Below are 25,956 nucleotides of genomic sequence, written 5' to 3' on the forward strand. Positions count from 1 at the left end.
ACGTGTACAGGACACCCCCAAATTCGAAAATGGTGTAAACTAGGTTTACAACCATTCCATAATTCTATGGGTGTCTTTTGGATAGACTTAGATGGAACAACATTTAATATGTATAGTGCACATTGAATTGCATAGCCCCAGAATGACAGTGGTAATGATGAGAAACTCATCATTGATCTAACCATATCTAATAACGTTCTGTTCCGTTTTTCCAAAACACCATTTTGTTGTGGCGTTCCAGGTGCTGTGAGTTGGGATTGAATTCCATGCTCACACAGATGGTCCTTGAATTCAAAATCCTAGTACTCTCCTCCTCGATCAGATCGAAGAGCTTTTAGTGACTTACCTAATTGATTTTCAGCTTCTGCTTGAAATTATTTAAACTTTCCAAAAGTTTCAGATTTTCTTTGCATTAAATATAGGTAACCATATCTTGAATAATCGTCAATAAAGGTGACGAAGTATTCATAACCTCCTCTTGCTTGTACATTGAGTGGACCGCAAACATCCGTATGTACTAGCTGAAGTGGTTCTGTGGCTCTTGAACCTTTGGCAGAGAAAGGTCTCTTGGTCATTTTGCCTTCTAGATAGGATTCACAAACTGGGAGAGATCCAATAGATAGTTCTCATAAAGGACCATGCTTTACAAGCCTATTTATTCTGTCTAGACCAATATGGCCCAATCTCAAGTGCCATAGATATGTATCACTATCGAAATCAGTCTTTTGGCGTTTAATAGATCTAGGATTGGCTATTTTAAATAATTCAGAATTATTTACAGATTTCTCTTTAGCTTGCAGTTTATAAAGCCCATCGATAGATTTTGCAGAACATATCTTAAAACCATATCTTGAAATAACAATCGAATTATTATTAAAAGATATTTTAAAATTTTGTTCATGCAACATAGAAATAGAAATTAAGTTTCTAGAAAATCCAGGAATATAATAAACATTTTCTAAAACAAGAAATTTATTATTATCAAATTCCAAACGGGCTGTTCCAACTGCTGCTGCAGAGATAATCTGTCCACTGCCTACCCTCATAGTCACCTCTCCATCAACAAGCTTCCTCGTTGAACTAAGAATCAAAAGAGAAAAGCAGACATGGTTAGTGGCTCCTGAATCTACTATCCAGGTTGAGGAATTATCTTCCACTAAACAAGCTTCTAACACAAGTAAATCAAATTTGCTTGTATTATTCTCTTTGAGGTCAGCGAGATACTTTGAACAGTTTCTTATCCAGTGACCATTTTCTCCACAATTAAAGCAAGTCCCTTTTGGGGTCTTCCTTTTGGAGGTTTTAGTGTTCTTGTTCTCTTTGCTTTTGGATGACTTTTTAGGCTTCTCACATATTAATGCAATGTTCAAGTTTGATTTCCGTTTCATGTAATTTTCACCAGTCAACTTTTCATTAGCAAGTAAAGAAGATACATGATTTGAGCTAGACATAATTGCTGAAAATAAATAAATAAACAAAATGAATCTATGCATATAATAAATATCAGTTATTTTCGGAATAGTAAACGTGATGCATGAATGCAACAAAAAACACATAAAAAAATAATTACTTATTCCACGATTAATTAATTTGAACATTAATGGACCAGCCTTAGGGTAGGTCAGACTAATTCCAAATTAATTTTGAGACAATCTCTCAAATTTATAAGTTAAAACTTAAATCAATATTTCTCTTTTGACTTATAAACAACCGCTTGTTTGGTCAAGAATACACTAGTCCGCTCGAAAGCCTAATGTACCTTGTGAGTGTAACCCATTATTTTAGATCAATGACTTAACTCAAGAGTGTGCCTTAGGGGCAGTCAAACTTGAAATACATCATTAAATCTTATTCTTGAAAAAGAAGTTTGCCTTGAGAATAACACAGTCGGAAGCCTTCCTTAGGGGGACACAAGCAATGGTGCCGCGAGGCCCTCTCCATGTTACCTCGGTGCTAACTAATAATGGAGACCATGGGACTTATTGTCATAACTCCCTCTCCCACTCACTATTTTAGAACATGTGTTTTCTCAAAACATCATATGCTTTTTAATTGGTTGTAAAAATAAAGTGATCTATTTTTACCAAATGATATTCTAATAATTACTAATCAAATTAAGCAAAATTAAAATTATAGAACTATGCCCTAATTAGTTCAATTTTATTTTGCTATAATTACTAAGAATATCATTTATAATTTAATAAAACAATTTTATTAAATACTAGAAATTAAACCACTTTTAAAATCTGTTTCCGCTCTTGAACTAGTTAAAAACTAGATTTATTATTATATGGACCAGCATATAATCACATAGGACAATCCTAAGGCATGTTTCTACTCATATGAGATGCATGCACAATTTTAAATACTGTGTGGGTTATATGTATGGCATGTCAAAAAATGCATGATAAAGTATTAAACAATTTAATCACATTCAAACATTTAAATAAATAAATACTAGCTAAATAAATAAATAAATGCGGGCCGGGTGTCTTGGGTATTTCTAGAAAAATTACAACACTTGCAAAAATATACACAAAAATGTAAGAAACTAAATAAGACCTAAATAGATCTCTATCTATTACTCAGGGCCTTCACACATAGTTTTGATCCATTAAGCCACTTATCCATTTAATTTTGAATTAAAATAACTTTTAATTATCTTAAACAAATTTTAAGAATAATTAACTTGGGTTTGATGCCCAATAAGTTATTAGGCCCAGATTTGAATTTGGGCTCATACAATTAATTCAAAATAAAACAAATTTTAATTATGGGTTAACTTAATTAAACCCATAATTTAAATGGAAAATTTTTGGATGCAAGCCCTAGGGTTTAGAAACCCTAGGGGCGGCTGCATATGGTGGCTCGGCATGGGGTGCACAGGCTGCTAGGGTGCGGCAGCATCAGGCGCTGGGGTCTGGCAGCATCAGGCGCGCAGGCTGGGCTAGGGAGCAGCTGGGCGGGTGCGCAGGGGCATGGCGCAGGGACGCACGGCCTGGGCAGGGGCGCACGGCTGCTGGACGCCTGGGCTGGCAACATGCAGCAGTGGCTGGGCACGTTGCAGGGGATGGGCATGCAGGCTGGGGCTGGGCACGCAGCAGGGGGCTGGGTGAGGCTCGGGCTTCGGGGCTCGGAACCCGGGGCTCGGGCCTTACATAATTTTTCAAATAATTTTAACATATAAAATTAAAATTACAAAAATTCCTATGCTCCAAAATGGCTTACATTTTTCATCTAGAATTTTAAGAACAATTCCTAAACCCAAAACACCATATAATTAACGACCCTTAAGAACAAACTATCATCATACATACATCCATCCATTCACATATATTACAATAACATAAGAATGCATATTATGCCCACACAGTAATTAATGTATGCAGAGATTAATGACCGCTCTGGTACCAATTGTTAGGAACGAGTTTCCTAATACGCAGCGGAAAGGTGGTGTGGTTGGCCCAGTGTACAACAAAATTTTTGTAACATATTTAAACTACCTTTAAATATGCGGATCCATCAATATACATACATTAATCATAAGCAAGATAGTGATAGAAATCATACCTCTTGAAGCCTATCAAGTGTCCTTGCTATCTTCTCGTATTTAGAACGATCTTCCTATCCAAGCCGCTCCACGTACTCACACCAAGATCTTCCAAAGCGCTCTCTACACCTCAAGAAATGTGTGGGCACTTAGAGAATGAAGGATAGTTTATTTGTGATTCTACTTGATGTACTTAACACATGAGATCAAGAGAATAGGCCTAAGAATGGGTTCTTTTATTTTCAGGGAGAGAAAACTATCGTTCTATTTTCACAGAGCGAAATTGTCAGAGTAGTCTCACTCTCTTCACTTATCTTATCTGAATAATTTTCTGATCAGTCATACTTAACAGAAAAAATTTAAAATTTAAAAATTAAATCTATAACCATTTTACAATTTAATTTTTAAATAATTAATTATCCCATTAATGAAAAAAATCCAAAAACCAATTTTCGAATTATCCATTAATTAATTAATTAAATAAATAAAATTGAAAATCCCATCCTTGAAAAACACTGGTGCTACACGCCACACATAGTCCTGGACTGTGTGTGAACGTGTAGCTTCCTAATTTCTAGGGATATTTGTTTTTCAAATTTTATTTAATTATTTATTTAAATTACTTTGTCAGATAAGATCTAACAACCTGATAACTAATTCAAATTTGAATTCAAATTAATTATCTTTTTAATTAATTATCAAATATAATTAATTATTTGAATAAATATTAATCTTTTAAATTCAAATCCAATTTGAACTTATCAGATTATTTTCTCCCACTCAAATAAAGATATTTAATTAATTCTACTAATTAATTAAACCCAAATTTTTGAAATTAAATATTTAATTTATTATAATTTCGAAAATTATAATTAATTAATTATTTAATTAAATTTCGAAAATTAATTTAATTATTTAATATAATTTTGAAAATTATATATAATAATTAAATATTAATTAATTTGGTTAACTACAACTAATTTGTATTTAATTAATTAATCACTTTTATCATATAATTGCATATTTGGTCTAAAGAACAAATTTATTCCTAAATATGTCTTTAAACTATTTTTCCTTCATATCAACTCTTACCTTGAACAGTGTTGATAGAGCCGCTATGGGGACCTATGGACCTATAATTCCAAGCTCCATTAAATTTGAGATTATTAATTAAACTCTTTAATTAAATAATCTTAATTTATTAATCTCATGATTATTCCACTATAAATATGAGACTGCACTCTTGTAATTATAGACATTTCATTTACTGAGTACTTTATAATCATAAAGCGTCCATTGATTTAATCATTGCATACAACTTGACCCTCTAATAATGGTTCATAATTAATCGGGAATAAAATTACCGTTTTACCCTTTTAATTATGTCTTGTTTCCTTAAGTACCATTGACTCTACTAGTGAAGGTTAATTCATAACTAAATTATGAATTTGAGCACAATAACCTTTCAGTCCCAAAAGTCAACCCTTAAGAGAACCATCATTCAATCTCTTGCGAGAAGGTATAGATTCCATATATGTATACTATGTCCCCAGCCATCTATATTAATGAGTTCCCAAAACAAAAGTTTTTAGCTTGATCATTCTGTCAGACCCTAACAAGTGAATCAAATAACTCATATAACATAAACAGGAGTTCATAGTAACCTCAGGATTAAGATCTATTTGTATATGATCATCAATTGATATATTTAATTAATACTTCGAAACGGTATTTAACTAAGTATTAATAAACATATCTGGTCCAGTTCTATATATTCTCTAATATATAAAACACCTCCACTAAAGTGTCCTACCACACTAGTGATCCAGATCTAGATCACATGTATTCATAATACTAGTGGACCGTGCTTGCAGTAATTAATCTAAAGATTCCATAACTTTATTTTACTGCGAACTATTCAAGTTCATTTATCTCAAACACAATCCTCTCGTACTAATACGTGTTTGAGATTACATACATGAACTTAGGAATTTTCCTGATATTTACATAAAATTATCATATAATAATATAGTCCATAAAATATATGCATAACAAATTCAATTTATTTATTTATTTCATAAAAACAATGTCTACTACATATGCTTTTAGGGCACATTTCCAACAGAGGAGTCATCTAGCCAAAGCAAACAAGCAAATCGAGGAGGTCTTGGCTCAACTACCCCCTCTTGCAACCGACATTAATGTCGAAAAGAGGCAAGGCGAGACTCATAAGTCTCGCCGGGATAGTCGACCCATGCCAAGCCGATCGGTTAGAACCTCAACCCCAAGTTCTATTCCCATGTCGCGTAATCGCCAAGACACCCCGTTTGGTGGCTTTCCCAGGGAACACCAACGAGTCAGTCGGTCGGTCAGAACCTCGACTCTGAGTTCAGTGCCACCGTCAAATGCCCATGGCAATCCACGCAGATGGTCAAGGACAAACTCGCAAAGACGACATGTACCAACCGACTTCCCTGTACCCCGATCAGATTGTCATGCACAGGGAACCAAAAATGGTGGAGTAGAGCAACCTCGGGCTAGTTTGGTCTAACCTGATGGGACGAGAATTGCTTCACCAATCAGACACCCTCCATCGCCGATAAGGCATCCGTCCCCACCTCGTTCTACTTGAGACGTTCCTGCCTACGAAAACAGCAGGAGGAATCCTCCTCCCGCTACCCTTGTTCATGTCCCGCGAGCACGTAGGAATGCTCTAGATCCTCATCCTCGACCGCAAGCTCTGAGCTTCTCTAATGGAAGCTATTGGATGGAGGATCGTCGAAGTGGTACGACCAACACAGATTTGAGGAATCAACTGAGTTCAGCTCAAAACCATCGGGTTGATCCACATACCGATCTGCGAGATCACCTAAACTCACAAAGAACTAATTCGGCTCGCGATGGAGTCACCGACACTCACCATGAGGGAAGTCCTTTCAAAGTACGCGATAACGGGAATCCCCCACCAAACCAAGCTCGAACTTGGAGGGACAATAACCCGTCAAATGTGTACGGTCGAATGGGAGCTGTTGAACAAACCTAGGGAACTAAGGACCCAACCCTCTAGAGGTTGGCCCAGATGGAGGAATTGATGAAAAGACTCCTATCAGAAAAGGAAAAAGACGAGTATGACTTAGGGGATGAGCTCGAGCTTTTCACCCCCAGCATCGCGGCAACACCACACCCGCCGGGTTTCAGGATGCCTCATTTATCAAAATTCGACGGAGATGGAGATCCATCCGACCACTTGGGGATGTTCAATACCCTAATGATGGCCCATAACATTGGACCCGAGTTAAGGTACTTAGTATTCCCTTTGACTCTGGTCGGACTGGCTAGGAAATGGTTCAAGCAATACAAAAAGCATTCTATCAGATCATGGAAGAGCTTCTCCGCTGACTTAAGAAGGTGTTCCAGGCTTCTCAAGCAGCTCGGATAAAGGCAGACTCCCTGGAAAACGTAAAGCAGCATCCCGGAGAGCCTCTGAAGGCTTACTTGAGTAGGTTTGCCAACATCGCTGCATGAGCTAGAGACGCAGATGAAAGCTCTAGGCTTATGGCAATGAGAACAGGAATCCTTGTTAGAGGTGACCTGTGGAAAAGAGATGCAGAGAAAGGGCGTCAACACAGTGGACGAGTTCCTGAACAGGGCTCAGAGGTGGATCAACCTGAAAGAGGCGCGAGATTCAGTAGCAGGAACCAGCCAAGACCCTGCCTAGCCCGTTGAAGCGATAACGGATGTTGCAGCTACAGCTCAAACCGTTACACAGAATAACCAAGGGGGAGGAAGCAAGAGGAAGGGAAGTGGCGAAGGCAGCCAGAATGGTTCAAAGAAAAATAAGCCCGTGGAGAAGTTCAAACCAATCTACGCGACTTACGCCGACCTTACGGATACCAGAGAGCGCATCTTCTTGGGAAATTATGCCCGCCTTCCGTGGAAGAAGCCGGGGCCTCTAAAAAATCAAAGGGCGAAGAGAGACCCTTCAAAAAAATTTCGATTCCGCAATGACATTGGTCACAACACCGATGACTACAAGCATTTGAAGGATGAGATTGAGACGCTCATCAGGGCCGGGCCCCTGGCTCAGTATGTCCGGAATCGAATCACTCCTAATCAGCTCGCTGGGCAAAACATTCAATCAGCTCTGGAAGCCCCTGCAAATCAGACCGGAGCCCAGGTGAATCAGGAAACCCCTCTTCCAATAATAGGAGGAGAGATAACCACCATCTTTGGAGGCCCTCATCTGGCAGGCACGAGCAAAAATGCCCAGAAGAGGTATGTCAATGAGCCGAGGTCTCACAATGGAGATGAGTTCGTCCCAGAGCAACGTTTGTCTAAATAGCAACGATTGGAGAAACAACCAATCAATTTTACTGAAGAAGACGCTAGTCATGTCCAATTCCCGCATAACGACCCTCTTGTCATAACCGTCCAGCTCGCCAATCGGAGAGTTAGGCGGACCCTGGTTGATAACGGGAGTTCTGTGAACCTGCTATTCAGGTCCACACTGGGGAAAATGGGATTTTCTGTGACCGAACTAAAGGCAACCTCCATGATGTTGTATGGGTTTTCTGGTGAAGGTTCGACAGCTATTGGAATGATTGAGTTGGTGATAACCCTGGGTGAGGGACCACGAACTGTTTCCAAGCTGCTCGAGTTTGTGGTTGTAGATTGTTCGACCGCATACAATGCAATCTTGGGTAGGCCCACACTGATGGAATTCGAAGCCATAACTTCCGTCTGCCACCTCGTGATAAAATTCCCTTCATCCACGGGAATATGTACTGTCTGAGGTGATCAGCTCACTGCTAGGGAATGCTATAGCATTTCAATGAAGGGAAAATCACAACCCGGGTAGCAAATGATGGCCGTGTAGTATCGAGGCGAGGAATCCCAGGAAGTCAGAGCTAATCCTAGGATGGAAGAACCTCATCAAGTCAGTTGCAGGGGAACCACCCCGAGCGAGGATATTGATCCCCGAATAGGTGAAGATAGGTTTGAGATCCAGGCTATTGAAGAACTTGAAGAAGTAAACATCGATCCCAAAGATGCTTCGAGGGTCATTAAACTCGGGAAAAATCTTGACGCCGAAAGAAAGGCGGAGCTGGTAACATTTTTACAAGAAAATCTAGATGTTTTTGCTTGGTCCCATGAAGACATGATAGGAATCAGCCCGAGTGTCATCATGCATATGCTAAATTTGGACAAAAGCATGCCTGTGAAATCCCAGAGACAGAGGTGTCTGGGTATAACCCGAGCTGAAGCCCTGGAAGAAGAAGTAGCTCTGCTTTTGAAGTGTGATTTTATTCGCGAGGTTAAATAGTCGATCTGGATCGCCAACCCTGTCCTGGTCCCAAAGCCAAATGGGAAATGGCAGACCTGCATCGATTTCTCTAATCTGAACAAAGTCTGTCCCAAGGATTGTTTCCCCTTGCCAAGGATTGACCAATTGGTGGACGCCACCGCGGGGCACGAGCTCATGTCCTTCATGGATGCGTACTCTGGATATAACCAGATCGCTATGAACCCCGTGGACCATGAACATACTAGCTTCATAACTCCAACAAACGTGTACTATTATAAAGTCATGCCCTTCGGGCTGAAGAACACTGGGGCGACCTACCAGAGATTGGTCAACAGAATGTTCGCTGATCAGATCGGGAAAAACATGGAAGTGTATGTTGATGATATGCTTGTCAAGTCAAAGACTGCCGATAACCATGTCTCCAATCTGAAGGAATGTTTGGGGATTCTAAGGAAGTATAGTATGAGGTTAAACCCCCAGAAATGTACTTTCGGAGTGGCGTCGGGAAAATTTATGGGATTCGTAGTCAACACCAGGGGGATAAAGGCAAACCCCGAAAAAATCAGGTCGCTGCTAGAAATGCCTTCGCCCAGGTCGCATAAAGATGTCCAGAGTCTAACAGGAAGAGTGGCAGCCCTCAATCGGTTTTTTCTAAATCCATCGACAAGTGTTTGCCATTCTACAACCTGCTCAGAGGGAACAAAAAGTTTTAATGGACTGAGGAGTGCTAGCATGCTTTCCTCGACCTAAAGACACATTTGGCCGAGCCACCAGTGTTATCTAAACCAACGGCAGGAGAGCCCCTTTTTCTTTATTTAGCTGTGACAGAAAGTGCGGCCAGCGCCGTGTTGGTCTGGGAGGAGGACCGAGTTCAAAAGCCAGTATATTATATAAGCAAAAGACTTCTCGGAGCAGAATCTCGGTATCCTCTAATGGAAAAGATGGTTTTCTGCCTTATTACGACCTCCAGGAAGCTTAGGCCATATTTCCAATCCCATTCAATCCACGTCATGACCAATCAGCCTTTAAGGCAGGTGCTGTAGAAACTTGAGACATCGGGACGTCTGTTGAAATAGGCGGTCGAGCTCAGCTAGTTCGAGATACTGTACGTACCCTGAACTACAACCAAAAGCCAATCCCCGACTGATTTCATGGATGAATGCACTGGATTCCAGGAGGAGCCCTTGAGAGAACCAGTGTAGGAATTATGGAGAATCTTCGTGGACGGGTCATCTAACGAGAACAGGTCTAGGGCTGGGATCATCTTAATATCCCTTGAAGGGCATCGTTTCCACTTCGCGTTGCGATTCGGGTTCATGGTGTCCAACAACGAAGCCGAGTATGAAGCCCTATTGGCCAGGCTTAGAGTGGCGAAGGAGTTGAAAGCCAGGGACGCCCAGTGCTACAGCAATTCCCAGCTCATGGTAAACCAAGTGTCTGGGGAATATCAAGCATGGGTGGCCAAGATGGCGGCTTACCTGGAAAAGGTAAAGAAGGAGCTATCTGAGTTGGAATATAGCCTAGTCGAGTAGATCCCTCACGAGCAGAACGCCAATGCCAACGCTTTGGCTGGACTCGCTACCTCCAAAGAAGCCAAGACTCTGAGCATAGTACCAGTGGAATTCTTGGAAAGTCCAACCGTGGCAAAAAGCGCAATGGAGGTCAAGATGATCGATATCAGATCGACCTGGATGACTCCCATAATAGAGTATCTTACGACGGGAAAATTTCCTAATGAGCGGAAAGATGCGAGGAGAATACTCTATCAAGCTCCAAGGTATACAATCATAGACGGGGCGTTGTACCGACGTGGCCATTTCTTACCTCTTCTACGGTGTGTTCTGCCAGAGGAAGCCAAAACTATTTTGTAGGCGGTGCATGAAGGCTTCTGTGGGGATCACGCTTGGGGGGGGGGGGGAACCTGGCCTTGAAAATATTAAGGCAGTGGTACTTTTGGCCCATGTTATCAAAGGACTCCATATCCTATGTCCAAAAGTGTGATAAGTTCTAGAGATTTGCCACAGTCACCCAAGCTCCGCCAGTCGAGCTGAAAATGATATCTTCCCCATGGCCGTTTGCGGTGTGGGGAATCAATTTAATTGGAGCCCTGCCCATGGGAAAGGGAGGAGTTCGCTATGCAGTAGTGGCCATCAATTATTTTACGAAGTGGGCGGAAGTGGAGCCCCCGACAACAATCATCTCAAAAAGAGTCATCGACTTCGTGGTCAAGAATATTGTTTGCCGGTTCAGACTGCCAAGAAAGATTGTATCAGACAATGGAACACAGTTCGATAGTGATCTCTTCATCGAATTTTGTGAAAGATGCGACATAATCAAAAGCTTCTCCTCAGTGGCCTACCTGCAGGCCAACGGGCAAGTCGAGGCCGTGAATAAAACTCTCAAAGCAAGCCTTAAGAAGAGGTTAGACGAGGCCAAGGGAATCTGGCCCGAGCAGCTCCCGTAGGTATTATGGGCATACCGGACCTCTCACTGAAATTCTACGGGGCATACCCCGTTCTCCCTGACTTTCGGGAGTGAGGCTGTCCTTCCCGTTGAAACAAAGATAACAACGCATAGGCTACAGACCTTTAACCAGGAATGGAATGACGAATTACTCAGCGTGTCCCTCGACCTAATTGATGAAAAATGAGAAGATTCTCAGCTACGACTTGCGCATTATCAGCAAAAAATCACTCGTTATTTTAATTCAAAGGTCAAGAAGCGTGTCTTTGGTTTAGGCGACCTGGTTCTCTGAAGGGTATTTTTAGCAGGCAAGGACCCTGAAGATTGTGCCTTGGGTCTGAGTTAGGAAGGGCCCTATCAGATAGTGGAAGTCATACAGGAGGGAGCTTTCAAATTGGCTCGACTTGATGGGGAAACAGTTCCACGGACCTGGAATGCTATGCATTTAAAACAGTACTATCAATGATCAAACCACCTGTCTATGTAAGGCTCGATTATAAAAGCCATTTAATTTAAGAAAAAAAATTATGGTATATTTGTGTCTTTGTATGGTTTCATCTACGTGTTAGTTCGGATGGTAGCATTGGTCCAAAGTAACCCAGCAAGTCGACTTCCTGATTACTTGGGGGGCATATAACCCGAGAACCAAGTTCTGAAACTTAGAAGTTGGTAAAATTGATTAACCAGTGTTTTTATAAAAAACACGAGGTGTCAATAAAACTAACACGAACTAAGTTTTAATTAAAAATTATGGATACGACCAGGTTCCGAAACTTAGAAGTTGGTAAAATTGATTAACCATTGTTTTTCTAAAAAACGGGAGGTGTCAATAAAACTAACACGAACTAAGTTTTAATTAAAAATCCTAGATACGACCAGGTTCTGAAACTTAGAAGTTGGTAATGTTGATTAACCAGTGTTTTTCTAAAAAACGCGAGGTGTCAATAAAACTAACACGGACTAAGTTTTAATTAAATATCCTGGATACGACCAAGTTCTGAAACTTGGAAGATGGTAAAATTAATTAACTAGTGTTTTTCTAAAAAAATGCGAGGTGTCAATAAAACTAACCCGGACTAAGTTTTAAATAAAAACCCTGGATACGACCAGGTTCTGAAACTTAGAAGTTGGTAAAATTGATTAACCAGTTTTTTCTAAAAAAAAAGCGAGGTGTCGATAAAACTAACACGAACTAAGTTTTTAATTAAAAACCCCGGATACAACTGGGTCCAAGGCCTAATACTTAACTAAGATTTTAAACGTACAAGTCATGAAGCATGAGAAGGAAATCAAGGAATAAATAAAAATTAGATATTGAAATTATAGATAAGTTGTCTCGAGGAAAATAACCTCGTACTAAATGTTTACAGAAAAAAATAGCATGTAAAATAAGGCAAATAAAATCTAAGACCCTCCAGGCCGCTCTGAAGACGTCACCTCCTCGGTCTCTTACTCGCCAGTGGCAGAGGCCTCCCCGGCTCAGACGGCAGCTCTTGTTGAAGTTGGGCCTTAAACTTCTCGAGGTAGTGCCCCCACGCTTTGGAGGCCATGAAGGAGAAGTTGTCATCCTGGTTGAAGGCCCACAATGGTACAACATGCTCTCCATGGAGGAGGTCGAGGCCTTCTTTTCCTCCTGAAGAGCAGCCTCAGCCTCCAGTTGTTTGGCCTTGGCCCCCGCGAGCTTGGCCTGAAGGGCAGTCGAGGCAGCCTTTGCAGCCTGCTCTCCCTCTTGGGCTGCGGTTAAGGCAGCCTTCGTAGCCTGCTAGCCTGTTTGAGCCACCGTCAGGGCAGCCTTGGTGCTTTGTTTGCCTTGTTGAGTGGTGGTGAGGGAAGCCTGAGACACAGTCAGGGCGGCCTGAGCAGCCTGGAGCTCAGCCTTAAGTTCATCATTCCTGGCCCTGGCTCGAGCTATGTTGCGATGTTGAGCCAAGACCGCCTACAAAAAGCAAGGAAACCGTTAGGCACATGCCAGGGAAAAATAAAAATACTTACTGTGAGGTTCATTCCCAGAGCCGATTCCATAACATTCTCTGGGCACATGCCAGGGAAAAATAAAAATACTTACTGGAACATCGCGCGGATGTCAGGTTCCCCTCGTTGTGCCATCTCCTCACCTGAAAAAGAATGGAAAGTACGTCATTATGTGTACAAATTTCATCAATCTACATAATCTATGCATGTGAAGGATATTATAGAGTCCTACCCTCTGAGCTAAAGGAGGAGTCTATTGCCATGACCTCCAGCCTCAGATGTATTACAGGAGAGGGAGAGTCTAGATCTACGATTTCTTGGATTAGGGGAGGTTCAGGCTCAGGTTCTAGCTCAAGGCTGGACTCCTCTACATATTTCCTATGTCTAGGGGCGAGGATACCCTGGCGCAGGGAGTCCCACGACCTAAGGTTGGTCCCATACTCTTCAAAAAGGGCTGACCTAAAGGATAGAGTGTTATCTATGACTATAGTCCCTCTAGGATGACCCATGTCGTACCGTACCACTAATTGGCCGACACACTGAAGCAAGGTTCTTTTATAAGCAGGATCTCTAGGGTGGCAGTGTACGAGCTGGTTGAGGTTAAACCTAACTAGCCTAAGGTCGGCGGCAACCCTATCTAGATCCCTAAAAGTTTATGGGTTACCTTGGCCGGAGGGACCGGCTGCTGCCCCCGATAGAGCTCGGTTCGTGTCAAGGTTCTGAGTGGCCTCAGGTGCTCACCTCTTTTGAACGAGCGGCACCTCATCCTCTTCTTGCTCCTCGCCGTCGTCGGCGGCAGCACCTCCCTCTAGGATGGGCACTAGCTCGCGGAATATCGGGAAATTAGCCCGCGTCCTCCTCAAGGCCAAAGTTTGGCCTTCAGAAATTAATTTACACGCCAACATCGTGTCGTCAGACATGAGCTGGCAGTAGTCCTTCTTGCTGGACGAAAGCCCTTCCAAGGTATCGTATTGACCCCCAAGGGCCACTGATTTGGTCGTCCTCGCAAAAATGGCTGCACGAAGATACTCTAGTTAGCATACGCACGAAAAGACCAAGTATGAAAAGAATAGTTCTCGAGCTAAGACAGGAAAGGAAACTTACGAGGGCGGTTGAAATATCGGTGCTCGCAGTTGCGAAACCAGTTCGACATAAAGAACTGATCTTTGAAGTCGTTGGGGTGGCTGGGCAGCTCGATGACTGCGGGTGAGTTCGGGAAGCAGGTCAGATAGTAGAACCCATCTCCTCGTCCCCGTTGGTCCGGGCTAGCATTGAGGCACAAAAAGTACAAGATGTTTGCAGGGGTAGGAATGTCCCACATTTGCTTTAAGAAGAGGTACTTCAGCCCCGCCAGCAGTCAGTATGAGTTTGGGAGGAGCTGGAATGGCGCCAACTTCACATAGTTAAGGAAGTCAGCGAAGTACTGGTTGAGGGGGAGGAAGGCCCCGGCCTTTAAGTGTTCATCACTCCAGGCAACAAAATCATCTTAGAGTGGTGCACAGCTCCGCTCCCCCTCGAAGGGAGGTTGGGCGATGAGAACGTCCATCCCAACCTCGATGTTGTGGGACAGCATAATCTTGTTGACCCTTCCTTGGGTCGTTATTTTGGAGACAATCCTTTCGGCCTCGAAAAATGCAACAGGTGCGACCGCGACCTCCTTCTCCACCACGGAGCTGAATTCAGGTATGGGGGAATTGGGGATGACCTCCTTTCCCTTGTGAGCTTGCTAGGACGACGAGCCAGTTACGTTCTTTTTGGATGCACCTTTCTTGGGTGCCATCAGCTCGCCTATCAAATTAGAACGATAAAATTTTTAGCGGGCGACATAGAATTTTTTGTACAGGCAAGAAATAACAAAGGTCGAGGGTTCTAACACACGAGCTGATGCAATATCAACCCACGGTGTAATGCCACGCGGTACCTATGCTACACGCCTAGGTTTCCCAACAGACCCCTGATATTTAGGGATCCGTGTGTCAGAAAATCAGGCCACCACCTTCCTTAGGTAACAGTTTAGAGCAAAACCACCCAAGAAGCGTAGCCCCTAAGCAACGTAATGTCGAACCCTAAAAACCTTTCATCTCCTACATGCCTAATGGATATTTTTAAAAAATTACCCAGGAATCACCCGAAGATTTACCTAGTTTCTGAACATCACCATCCTAGATATATTTTAGGACTTACTCAATAAACCTAAACCAAAACCTATGTACCCAAAAATGTTCAGAAACAGCCTAAGGCTAATGGAGGTGGAGTGCAGATTAGCATGATAAAGAAAGAAGAGGAACACACAAAAATCAGTAAAAGAAAAGTTCCAGTAAAATAGAAAACTTACTGTGTGTTCTTCGACTAAAGGAATGAGCAACGTAGAAGGAGAGTTCCTGAAAAGATCCCTGGTGACTGGGTTCCCGAAGGTTTTGGTGGCAGATTTCTGGGATTTTATGAGAAAGGGAAGAAGGGTTTTTGAAATTTAGAGGAGAGAAAATTAGGAAAAGTTTCGAATGGAAGGTGATGAACACTGAAAATTGCCAGCCCTATTTATACGTAATAAGCCTAAAGAAACGCGGACCGTCCGATCAAGCTAATGCGGGATACGAGGGTCATGTTTCGAAATATTAAATGGCGGTAAAAAGGTGGCCAAGCCATTTAATGCAACCCTCGAAACCTGAATAGACGCCAATCATGGCATTCCACGTGTTCAGTATTCGAGTAATGAACAAACATGGGTAATTGCAATAGAATTTTAAAAGTCCCCACCATGTCAGTCAGATAATGACGTCATAAGACACGAGTAGGGACTTGGGGGGCAAATGTACACCCTGATATTCAGCCTAGATCTTTTATGCAGCTCGAGTACAGCTAGCTAGCTAAGAACAGTACTAAGGGACCCACGAGTTGATATTTCCTCTGCGAAGGTAGTGCGACTCCCCAGGTAATTACACGAGATGAGAAATATGAAGCATTAAGGCACGAGTTGGAGAGAGAGATAAAATACAGCATCTTGGGCACGACCTGGCGTTATATTCAGGTCGGAGTACTCTGACCACTTGCCATGTCCAAGAGTTTATTAAGCTGGATACGTTACATGTAAACATGCGAGATCAGACATCGCATGTCCGTTTATCCCTGAATTCTCAGACACGTAATATAACTGTGTGTGATCAGACATCACATGTCCGATTATGCTAGACGACCCGTGATCAATTTTACCTAATGATTAGACCATACCTTAATATATATTGTAATATTCATTATTTGTGCAAGACAGGTCACAAATAATGATGGGTATTCACGTGATATCCCCTACACCTATCCTGGGATGGTTCTTCTATAAATACCAAGAACTGGGATAGGAAAGGGGGATGGTTTTTTCTATGTAATACAAATACTCTGTCAAAATATAGAGAGATATACAGTAATAATATCGACTCGTGGACTAGGGGGATTTTAGCCTCCGAACCACGTAAAAAAGGAACAAGTGTCCTTACTATATCATTCTAAGCATCCTTAAGAGTTATTATTCTTATTACGGTTTATCCTTAAGCACTAGTTTATTCCAGCTAATTACGTAATATACTGTTGATGAAAAACCGCGTCAACATGATTAAATCTTGTTTAATGATTAAATGTTTAATGAGATTAGTAATTATTAGAATATCATTTGGTAAATTAAGTGGATTAATTTAATTAATGAAATAATATACGATGTTTTGAGAAGACGCACTAAAATAGTGAGTGGGAGAAGGGGAAATAACAATAACTCCTATGGTCTCCATTATTAGTTAACATTGATGTTTCATGGAATTGGCCTCGAGGTGCCTTTGCTTGCGTCCCCCTAAGGAAGGTTTCTAATTGTATTATTATTCAAGGTTAACTTCTTTAAATAATAGGATTGATGGTGTATTTCAAGATTGACTGACCCTAAGGTACACTCTTGAGTTGAGTCATTAATCTAAAATAATGGGTGACACTCAAAAGCTTAATTAGGCTTTCGAGTGGACTAGTTAATCTTGACCAAATAAGTGGTTGTTCGTAAGTTAAAAGAGAAAATAGTTGATTTTAACTTTTCACTTATGGATTTGAGAATTGTCTCAAAATTAATTTGGTATTAGTTTGACCTACCCTAAGGCTGGTCCATTAATTTTCAAATTAATTAATCGTGGAATTGGTAATAATTTTCTTTTGTGTTATTTAAATTTGTTGCATTCAGACATCATATTTATTATTCCAAAAACTTATTGATGTTCATAATATATGCTAAATTCATTTCATATTCTATTTATTTATTTCAACAATCATGAATAACTCAAACCATGTTACTGCTTTACTTGCAAGAAAAAAACTTACTGGTGATAATTTTATGAAATGAAAATCAAACACGAACATTGTTTTGATCTGTGAGAACCACACATTTGTCTTTACTGAGGAATGTTTTGAAGTCCATGCTGCCACTGCTCCCAAAACTATTATGGAGAAGTATGATGCTTGGATTTTATCCAACAACAGTGCTAAGGGCTACATGCTTTCTAGTATGAGTGATGTACTCAGAAAGAAGCATGAAGACATGGAGACTGCATTTGATTTATGGGAGTTTCTTCAAGCCATGTTTGGACAACAGTCCGATCAATGCGGACATGTGGCTACTATAACCTACTTGAACATGAAAATGAAGAAAGGAGTTTATGTCAAAGAACATGTTCTGAGCATGATCAACACAATGCATGATGCAAAAGTTCATGGAGCAACCATCTATGAGAGTACTCAAGTTAGTTTGATACTTGAATCTCTCGCTCCAGCTTTTTCCACATTTACTAGCAACTATGTTATGAACAAGTTGGAGTATAATATGACTCGGCTGTTAAATGAGTTGTAAACTTTTTAATCACTCAATAAGAGTAATTCAAAAGTAGAAAAAGCAAATGTTGCTGATTCTAAACCTTCATCTTCAAAAGGAAAAAATAAGAAGAGAAAGAAATCTCATAACAAGGACAATGAAAAATAGGAAAGGAAGCCTAAAAAGACATCTAAATGCAAGGAGAACAAAGTAGCATAGATAACAAAGCTTCCAAGAAAAAGAAACCCAAGGGGGCGTGCTTTCATTGTAGAGTTAATGGTCATTTGTAGAGAAATTGTCTTAAGTATCTCTCAGACCTAAAAGAGAAGAAGAAAGGTAAGTATGATTTACTTGTTTTAGAAGCTTCTTTAGTGGAAGATGATACATCATCTTGGATTGTTGATTCTGGTGCCACTAACCATGTTTGCTTTTATTTACAGATTCTTAGCTTTTTGAGGGAGCTTGCTGATGATGTGGTGACTATGAGGGTTGGCAGTGGTCAGGTCATGTCTGCCAGAGCAATTGGACCAGCTCATTTAGAATTCGATAAAAATAAATTTCTTGTTTTGGACAATGCTTATTTTATTCCTAGATTTACTATAAACTTATTTTTTTTCTATGTTGCATGAACAAGGATTTGATATTTCTTTCAATAATAATTTGATTGTTATCTCAAGAGCTGGTATTCAAATATTTCATGCAAGATTCGATGATGGGCTGTATAAACTTAAGGCAAAATAACGATCTATATACAACTCTGAAATGTTTAAAGTTTAAAGTTGCAAACCCAAGATCTATTAAACGTCTAAAAGTTGATTCTGACAGTGACCTTTAAGAGAACTAACTATTGGTTCTCTTCCAGTCTGTGAATCCTGTCAAGAAGGCAAGATGAATGTAACGTTCCAAATTACCTAATAAGGCTTACCGCCTTGATTAGGGGGGCAGGATGGAAAATTATGTGTTTATGTGATATTTATGCTTATCATTGTATGATTATGTGAGTTATATTATAATATGACTTGATATGCATGTTTAAGTGTATTAAATATGCATGTGAGACCGTTTCTTATCAGAAACGCAATTTGTGTAATTTGGCATGTTATGGGTATATTTAGTATATATGTGATATATGTGTGGGACCACATTATTATGTGGATATATTTGGGTCATGTTGACGCAGTTTTTCGCCAACAGTGTATTAAGAAATTAAACAGGTAGATTAATGCTAAATTACAAACTGTAATGAAATAATAAACACTCTCTCGAACACAAACAACTTTTACATGGTTCAGTGGTTAAAATCCACCTAGTCCAGGAGTCAATATTATAACTTTTCTCTCTCAATTTCTGCAGAGTTTTGGCAATACAAAAATGGCCATCCCCTTCCCTGCCCATTATTCCTAGTATTTATAGGGGAATTTCATGGACAGGTTTGGGTAACCACGTGAATAAACCGTGTGAATAAATAAGGTATCTATTTAATATAGATTATTCTCATTTACATTGGGATATGATTTGATAACAGAATAGAATATACTCATGCTATCTCGGATAATAAATGATAGATATGTGATACAACGTGGGCATTAATGAGCATATAAGGAGTCTCTGAATCTCTTGTGATCCTTCAGTATACATTCATTCCAAGTTTCCATGAGCTGAATATCTCACCCAAGCTCGTGTTCAACGACTATCTGAACCCTAGCTCGTAGTAAGCTCAGATCACCCAAAGTTGGATCTGGTTATTATAAGTCTCAAACTCAATTTTTATCCTGAGAGGCGGTCTAATAATAACCTATGTATCGTACTGTCCAGCCCCCAAACTTGAGTTGTTCACATCACTGTTAGCCAGATATTTAACTTGGCTATTTTTCCACATATTCATCTGCCAACTGTACCCAATTCGAGTAATTGAACTCGTGCTAATTTCAGGGTACAACATTTCCCCCCCAAGTTCCTGCTCGTGCTTGATGTCGTCACTTTCTAACATGCACAATAGGGGTTTTTAGGCTTCTGCCATATAAAATTGTGTCTGCCCACTACTCAAGTACTGAACACGTGGCTTCCTACTGTTGGCGTCCGTTCGGGTTTTAAGGACTGTGACAACTGTCCAGTCAACCTTTGGCCGCTGTATGGTTCATTTAATCTAGGCCTATGGATTTTGAGCTAACCCAATCAGATGGCCCGAATTAATTCCCATAGTTTACGTATAAATAGGGTGACCAGGCCTAAACCTCACCACTTTTGCAATCAAAAACTTTCCTTTCAAAAACAAACTTTCCCTTTTTCTCTCAAACTCTTCCCAAAAACATTCATCTCATTTCACACTTTCATATGCTTTCATGGAGCTTCCTGTGGACATATCAACATCCTCTTTAAACGAACATATAATCTGTTGGGGTTTTATGCCCTAATTAAAACCCAAATTCTTTGTAATCTCATTTTATTATCAATAAAAGAATAGAAATCATTTTTTGACTTGGTCAATCACTTTTCTCACATGTTTTATTTTCATGATTATTTGTTTAATATAAACTTCTATTAAATCCCGAGCATATAGCTAATCTTATTTATAGTGACGTAATCACAGTGGAATATAAATATGATTATATGTTCAAAATAAGTTAGTCCTAAGATTAGTCAGTGCACAGGATTTACACTGACTTGCCAATCTACGATATGATCTACTTACACATTACAATGTTATGTTCTTTCCAGAACATTAGCAAAGTAGATAAGATCAGATGTATTTGTTACATCAGACTTGACCGATATTGACAGTTGATAAGATAAGTAAACATACCGTTATTATCTATTCTAGACATATCATATAGTTGACCATAGGTCAATTCAATCTCAATTCTGAGTGGTTAGTATTCTAACTGATTGTATTATTTGAGTTCTTTGACTTGTTCGTTACTAGCTTACCCTACGGACTAGCCCATACTTACATCTTGGGAACTCGGTAGTATAATTGAGTGGGAGTGATAATCATAAATATGAACATCTATAACTTCTGATGAAGAAGTGAAACTATGGTTTCCTTTTAGTTTGATTCAAGGTGTTAAATGATAGAGTTCTCATTTCAGTAATTAAATTAGTTTACTGAAATATCATTTACAAGGAACTAAGTGTTTTAAGGATAAAATACAATGAAGGGTAAAGTAGTATTTTAGTCCTATCTCATTGTAGACCGTCTATAGAGGATTGAGTGACAATTATGGTTGTAACAATGGATAATTAATAGCGTATCTATATTTGTTATAAAGCGTTCTATGAATTCAAGAGTGCAATTCCGAGTCTATAGCGGAGTCACGAGGAATTAATAAGTTAGTAAATTTATTTGTTAGATTTATGATAACTTATTGGAGCTTGATTGCATAGGCCCATGGTCCCCATTGTACCTTGGATAAAATCATCTAGATAGTCTCAATTAATTGATTTAATTATCTATTAGAATTATCAAAGTTGACCAGGTCAATTTTGGATAGTTTCACAAAGTTGTGTAATTTTGAGAAAAAAAGAGAAATTATGGCAGATTTATTAATTAAGATAAATTGGTATATAAATTAATAAATAAGTTTAAATCAAGGTTCAAATTATAAATAATTAATTTGATAAAGGGTTTAAATACTTATTTAATTAATTAAATCAATTGAAAATAATACATGCCTTGATTTTAAGTCCAATGGGCTTATAATCAAATGGGAAATTTCACGGGTCTAAAGCCCATGATAATTTTGACCTAGGGCTTTTAAATGGCTATTATTTTATTGATTTTTTTAAATTAAATTAAATGGCCTAATTGAGTCTATAAAATGAGTGCTTAGAGAGAAGTCAAAGCATAAGTTTGATAAGTCACAAATCAGATTTTCTGATAGTTTTAGATTCTCTCTAAACACACAAGTACTTTTCTAAGTCTCTTTGTTAGTTTCTCTTCTTCTCTCTATATCTATCTCATGTGTTGAGAATTGTCCACACTAATCTAGGTGATTCTAAGGATACATTGGAAGACTGTGAAGAAAATAGAAGATTGGTTCAGTTTCTTGATAATACTCTGCGACAGAGAGGATACAAGAGTTAGAGAAACTAAAGGAATGACTCTTTCATTCCGCTGCGTATACTGTAAGTATTCTATTCATTGTTTCTCTTTGAATTCAATTTTAGAAACATGTTTCAGGCTATCTCGTATTAATTTGTTTAATATTAGATATACATGAAAATAAATAAAGATCATGTATAAAGTTTCCTAGCATAATCTGTAAGCATTTCCTCACCTAGTTTGATTTTTTTTTCAATTATTTATTTTCCAATGAGTTTTTTACGCTCTTTGCTCAATATCGTTTAGGCTATGTCTGAGTGTAAATAGGAAATAGGGTTCGGTTTAGGCTAAATGAATGAAATCAGACTTGTTTAGAAATAAGGCACTCATAAAATTAGGCATATTTTCTGTGTTTTTCTGAGAAAATTCTAATGGTAAATCGGGTTGTATACCTCTTTGGGGTGTAGAAACCGAAGGGGTTTTAGGTTTGATTCTAGGTAGATTAAAGGTTATGATTCCTTAGGCATTTTTGCATTAAACTGCTTTCAAAAAGAAAATGGTGGGCCTGACGGATCTGACACACGAATCCTGAAGTATCTATGAATTTTATGAAATTGAGGCGTGTGGCCTAGGACCACGCGTGGGACCATGCATTGAGGCTAGGACACAGCTTAGCTCGTATAATTTTTCAAATCTCAAAAGTGAACCACTTAAACCTTTGGACTTCCGTACCTCCACAACCGTAGCTAAAAACCATCTTAGGTCGCCTAGTAATAGGCCGCTTTGTCGATAGGCGATCTGAATCATGGCACCCACAAAGAAGAATGTCGTGAGCTCCTCTGCTCAGAACAAAGATAAAGGAAAGTAGATTGCCTCTAAGTCTCCCATCCCTTACATCGATCTTGTTGTGGAAAGAGAGATCGTGGTCGACCCCAACACATTCTTTGAGGCCGAGCACATAGTCTCCCAGATAACGACTCAGGGGAAAGTGAACAATATCCTGCTGAGTCACAGGATTGAGATGGTAGCTGACGATCTTATTGCCCAACCTATGTTGGAAGGAGAGCGGAGCTGCGCCCCTTTCCAAGATGACTATGAGGTTTGGAGTGATGAGAACCTGAAGGTCGGTGCCTTCTTCCCATTGGACCAGTATTTCGCAGATTTTCTGAACTACGTCCAATTGGTTCCTTTCCAGCTCCCCCCCAAACTCATACAGGATTTTGGTAGGGTTAAAATATTTGTTTCAGAGGCACAAGTGGGAGGTCCCCACTCTGGCAGACATCCTGTACTTCTTCTGCCTCAAGGCCAGTCCCGACCAGAAGGGGCGAGGTGATGATTTTTACTACCTCACTCATTTCCCAAACTTCGCCTCTGTCATCGACCTCCCCAGCCACCCAGATGACTATAAAGATTTATTCTTTATGTCAAATGAGTTCAAGAACTGCGGCCATCGATACTTCAACTGTCCTCGTAAGTCTTCTATCTTTATGAATTCATCACGTGAACTTTTTATCACTTGTGCATTATACATTTTTTTTGTGTAAAGATTTTGACTAATTTTTCTCTTTATGCAACTATATCTGTGAGGACAACGCAGTCTGTGACCCTCGAGGGTCAGTGCGAGACCCTCTCTAGTCTTCTTCTTGGGGAGAAAGACTATCGTCAGATTGTGAATGACGCCACCATGGTGGCTTGCAATCTGATCAACAAAGGCCAGACTTTAGCTTTGAGGACCCGAGCTCCTCTTCCCGTCATCCTCGAGCTCCCCTTTCTCAAAAGGCCTTGCCAGCCAATGAGGATGCCGAGAAGGAAGAAAACGTGGCACTGCTAGTGCGAAAAAGGTGAGCTCCTGAAGATAATCAGGGGCCCGATCCTAAGTGAGCCACGTCCGGCGCAAGAGTCGGCCCCTCCGGCCAAGGTAACCCATACCCTTACAGAGAGTTAGATCGAGTTGCTGCTAGTTATAGGCTAATTCAATTCAACCCTAACTAGCTCGTTATTCATCACCCTACTGACCCGGACCTAAACACAACCCTCCTCCAATGCATGGACCATTTGGTGGTATGCTATGATCATAGCTACCCCAAAGGTACCATCATAGTTGACAACACTTTTCATTTTAAATCCACCATATTTTGGGAGTATGGGACAAACCATAGATCATGGCCTTCCCTGCTTCAGGGCACGTATACCCTTAGTTTTTGGTAGTACGTAGATGAGTCCAGCCCCAAGGAAGGACCTGAACCCCCTAGGATTCAGGAGGTCATAGCCTTAGATTCTCCCCTACCTCCGTTAATCCCATAGTAAGAGGTTGTGCCTATCCCGATGAGTACCCCCGAGCTGATTGTAATAGATTCCTCCCCTAGCCCGAAGGGTAGGGTTCTTGCTCTTCTTCTTGTGTTTACAATACTTTTGAATAATTACTTATGTAAACTAAATCCTCTGCTTGCTCTTTTTCAAGTGAAGAGATGGAACTGCCAGGAGCTTTAGATTTGAGGGGTGCTTTTAAGGTCGGCGGGACCGGAGCTAGTTGCGTGGTGAAGTGGCCTAGGGTGACCAAGAAAATAGCTCTGAAGATGGGGAGTACCACCAAATCTCTGTTTAAGGACAAAGGTGCCAGCACTGCCCGGGAGCAGCCACAAAGAGAACTTCCCCTAGCTTCGGTAACAACGGTTACTATCCAACAAGATCCTCATCCTCCTCCTCGACACATACCTCCCTCAAATCCTTAAGTGATCCAAGGTGAAGCTCACACTGTCCAGATCCCAGTCAAGCCACATGACCTGGACAAGATCCCCAAGACATTTTGAGGTATTGTGTATGAGGCGGCAAGCCACATGGTTGGCCATGCTTATAGAGCCAGCGCTAGAGATTTAAGGGCCATTGAGCAGCGCATTCCTAAGGACATCCTCGAATCTGCCATGGGGATGAAATGTACTGTGAGTCCCTTTCACTTTCCTAACCTTTTTTTTTCACAACTATTCTTGACTTGCTTCATTCTTCTGCATTCTGTCTTGGCCCAATTCCGAGGCATAGCTCGCGTTAAATCCAAGGAGGAGGAACTCCGAGCTGCCCTAGGCACTGCTGAAGAGAGAGAACAGGCCGCCAAAGCTGCCCTAATTTCTTCCCAGGAGGGTGAGCTGTCTACAAAGGCCACCTTGTCCGCCTCCCAGGCTCAGGTCGTGGAGGCAAATCATCGCGCAGATCAGCTTCAGGCCGAAACTGAAGAACTCAAGAAGAAGTTGATCGAGGCCGAGGCTAAGGCCAAGGAGGAAGCTGCAGAGTCCTCATCTCAAATAGAGAAGACACTTTACCATTGTTGGGACTTCAACCAGGACGGGAACTTCTCTTTCATGCAGCCCGAGCTGTGGGATCTATATCTTGCTCGGTTCAAGATTCGGTTCTAACAGGAACCCTAAAAAAATCGGCGAAGCTTCTGGAGCTGTATAGGGGAATGGTGAGGAGGTGACCTCGCTGGAGCATTCTAACGGAGCTTAGTGATTTTATTTCACCCTTTTTATTATTTTTTAAAAACTTTTGTAACAGTTCCTTGGGACCAAAACAATTGCCTTCTGGCTTAGGTCGAGGTTTTTTCTCCTCGAGATGATAATATATTTTTGAATATACACCTAACTTGTGATCTATTTGAGTTTCCCTCAATTTATTATTTTCTCATGTTTATGAATCCTTAGACTCTTGTACATTCAAAATCTTAGGGATTAACTAGATCGAGATAGATTTTATCAATATCTTAGTTGTATCCAAGATTTTTCTTGCTTATTTGTGTCATA

The 25,956-nt window shown here is 40.4% G+C and overlaps 1 protein-coding gene across 1 annotated transcript in view; it reads left to right on the top strand.

The window, feature by feature from the left end:
• The window catches only part of LOC133822513 (uncharacterized), a 36,462-nt gene extending 11,565 nt beyond the window's left edge, over positions 1-24,897 (top strand). The window contains exons 4-7 of the mRNA XM_062254886.1: positions 17,716-18,054; positions 18,564-18,626; positions 23,712-23,778; positions 24,632-24,897. Of these exons, the coding sequence (XP_062110870.1) occupies positions 17,716-18,054; positions 18,564-18,626; positions 23,712-23,778; positions 24,632-24,897 (735 nt within the window). The remainder of the gene's footprint in view (positions 1-17,715; positions 18,055-18,563; positions 18,627-23,711; positions 23,779-24,631) is intronic.
• Positions 24,898-25,956: the final 1,059 nt, after the last annotated feature.

Source organism: Humulus lupulus, chromosome 1 (assembly GCF_963169125.1).
Source record: "Humulus lupulus chromosome 1, drHumLupu1.1, whole genome shotgun sequence".
Taxonomy (NCBI): Eukaryota; Viridiplantae; Streptophyta; class Magnoliopsida; order Rosales; family Cannabaceae; genus Humulus; species Humulus lupulus.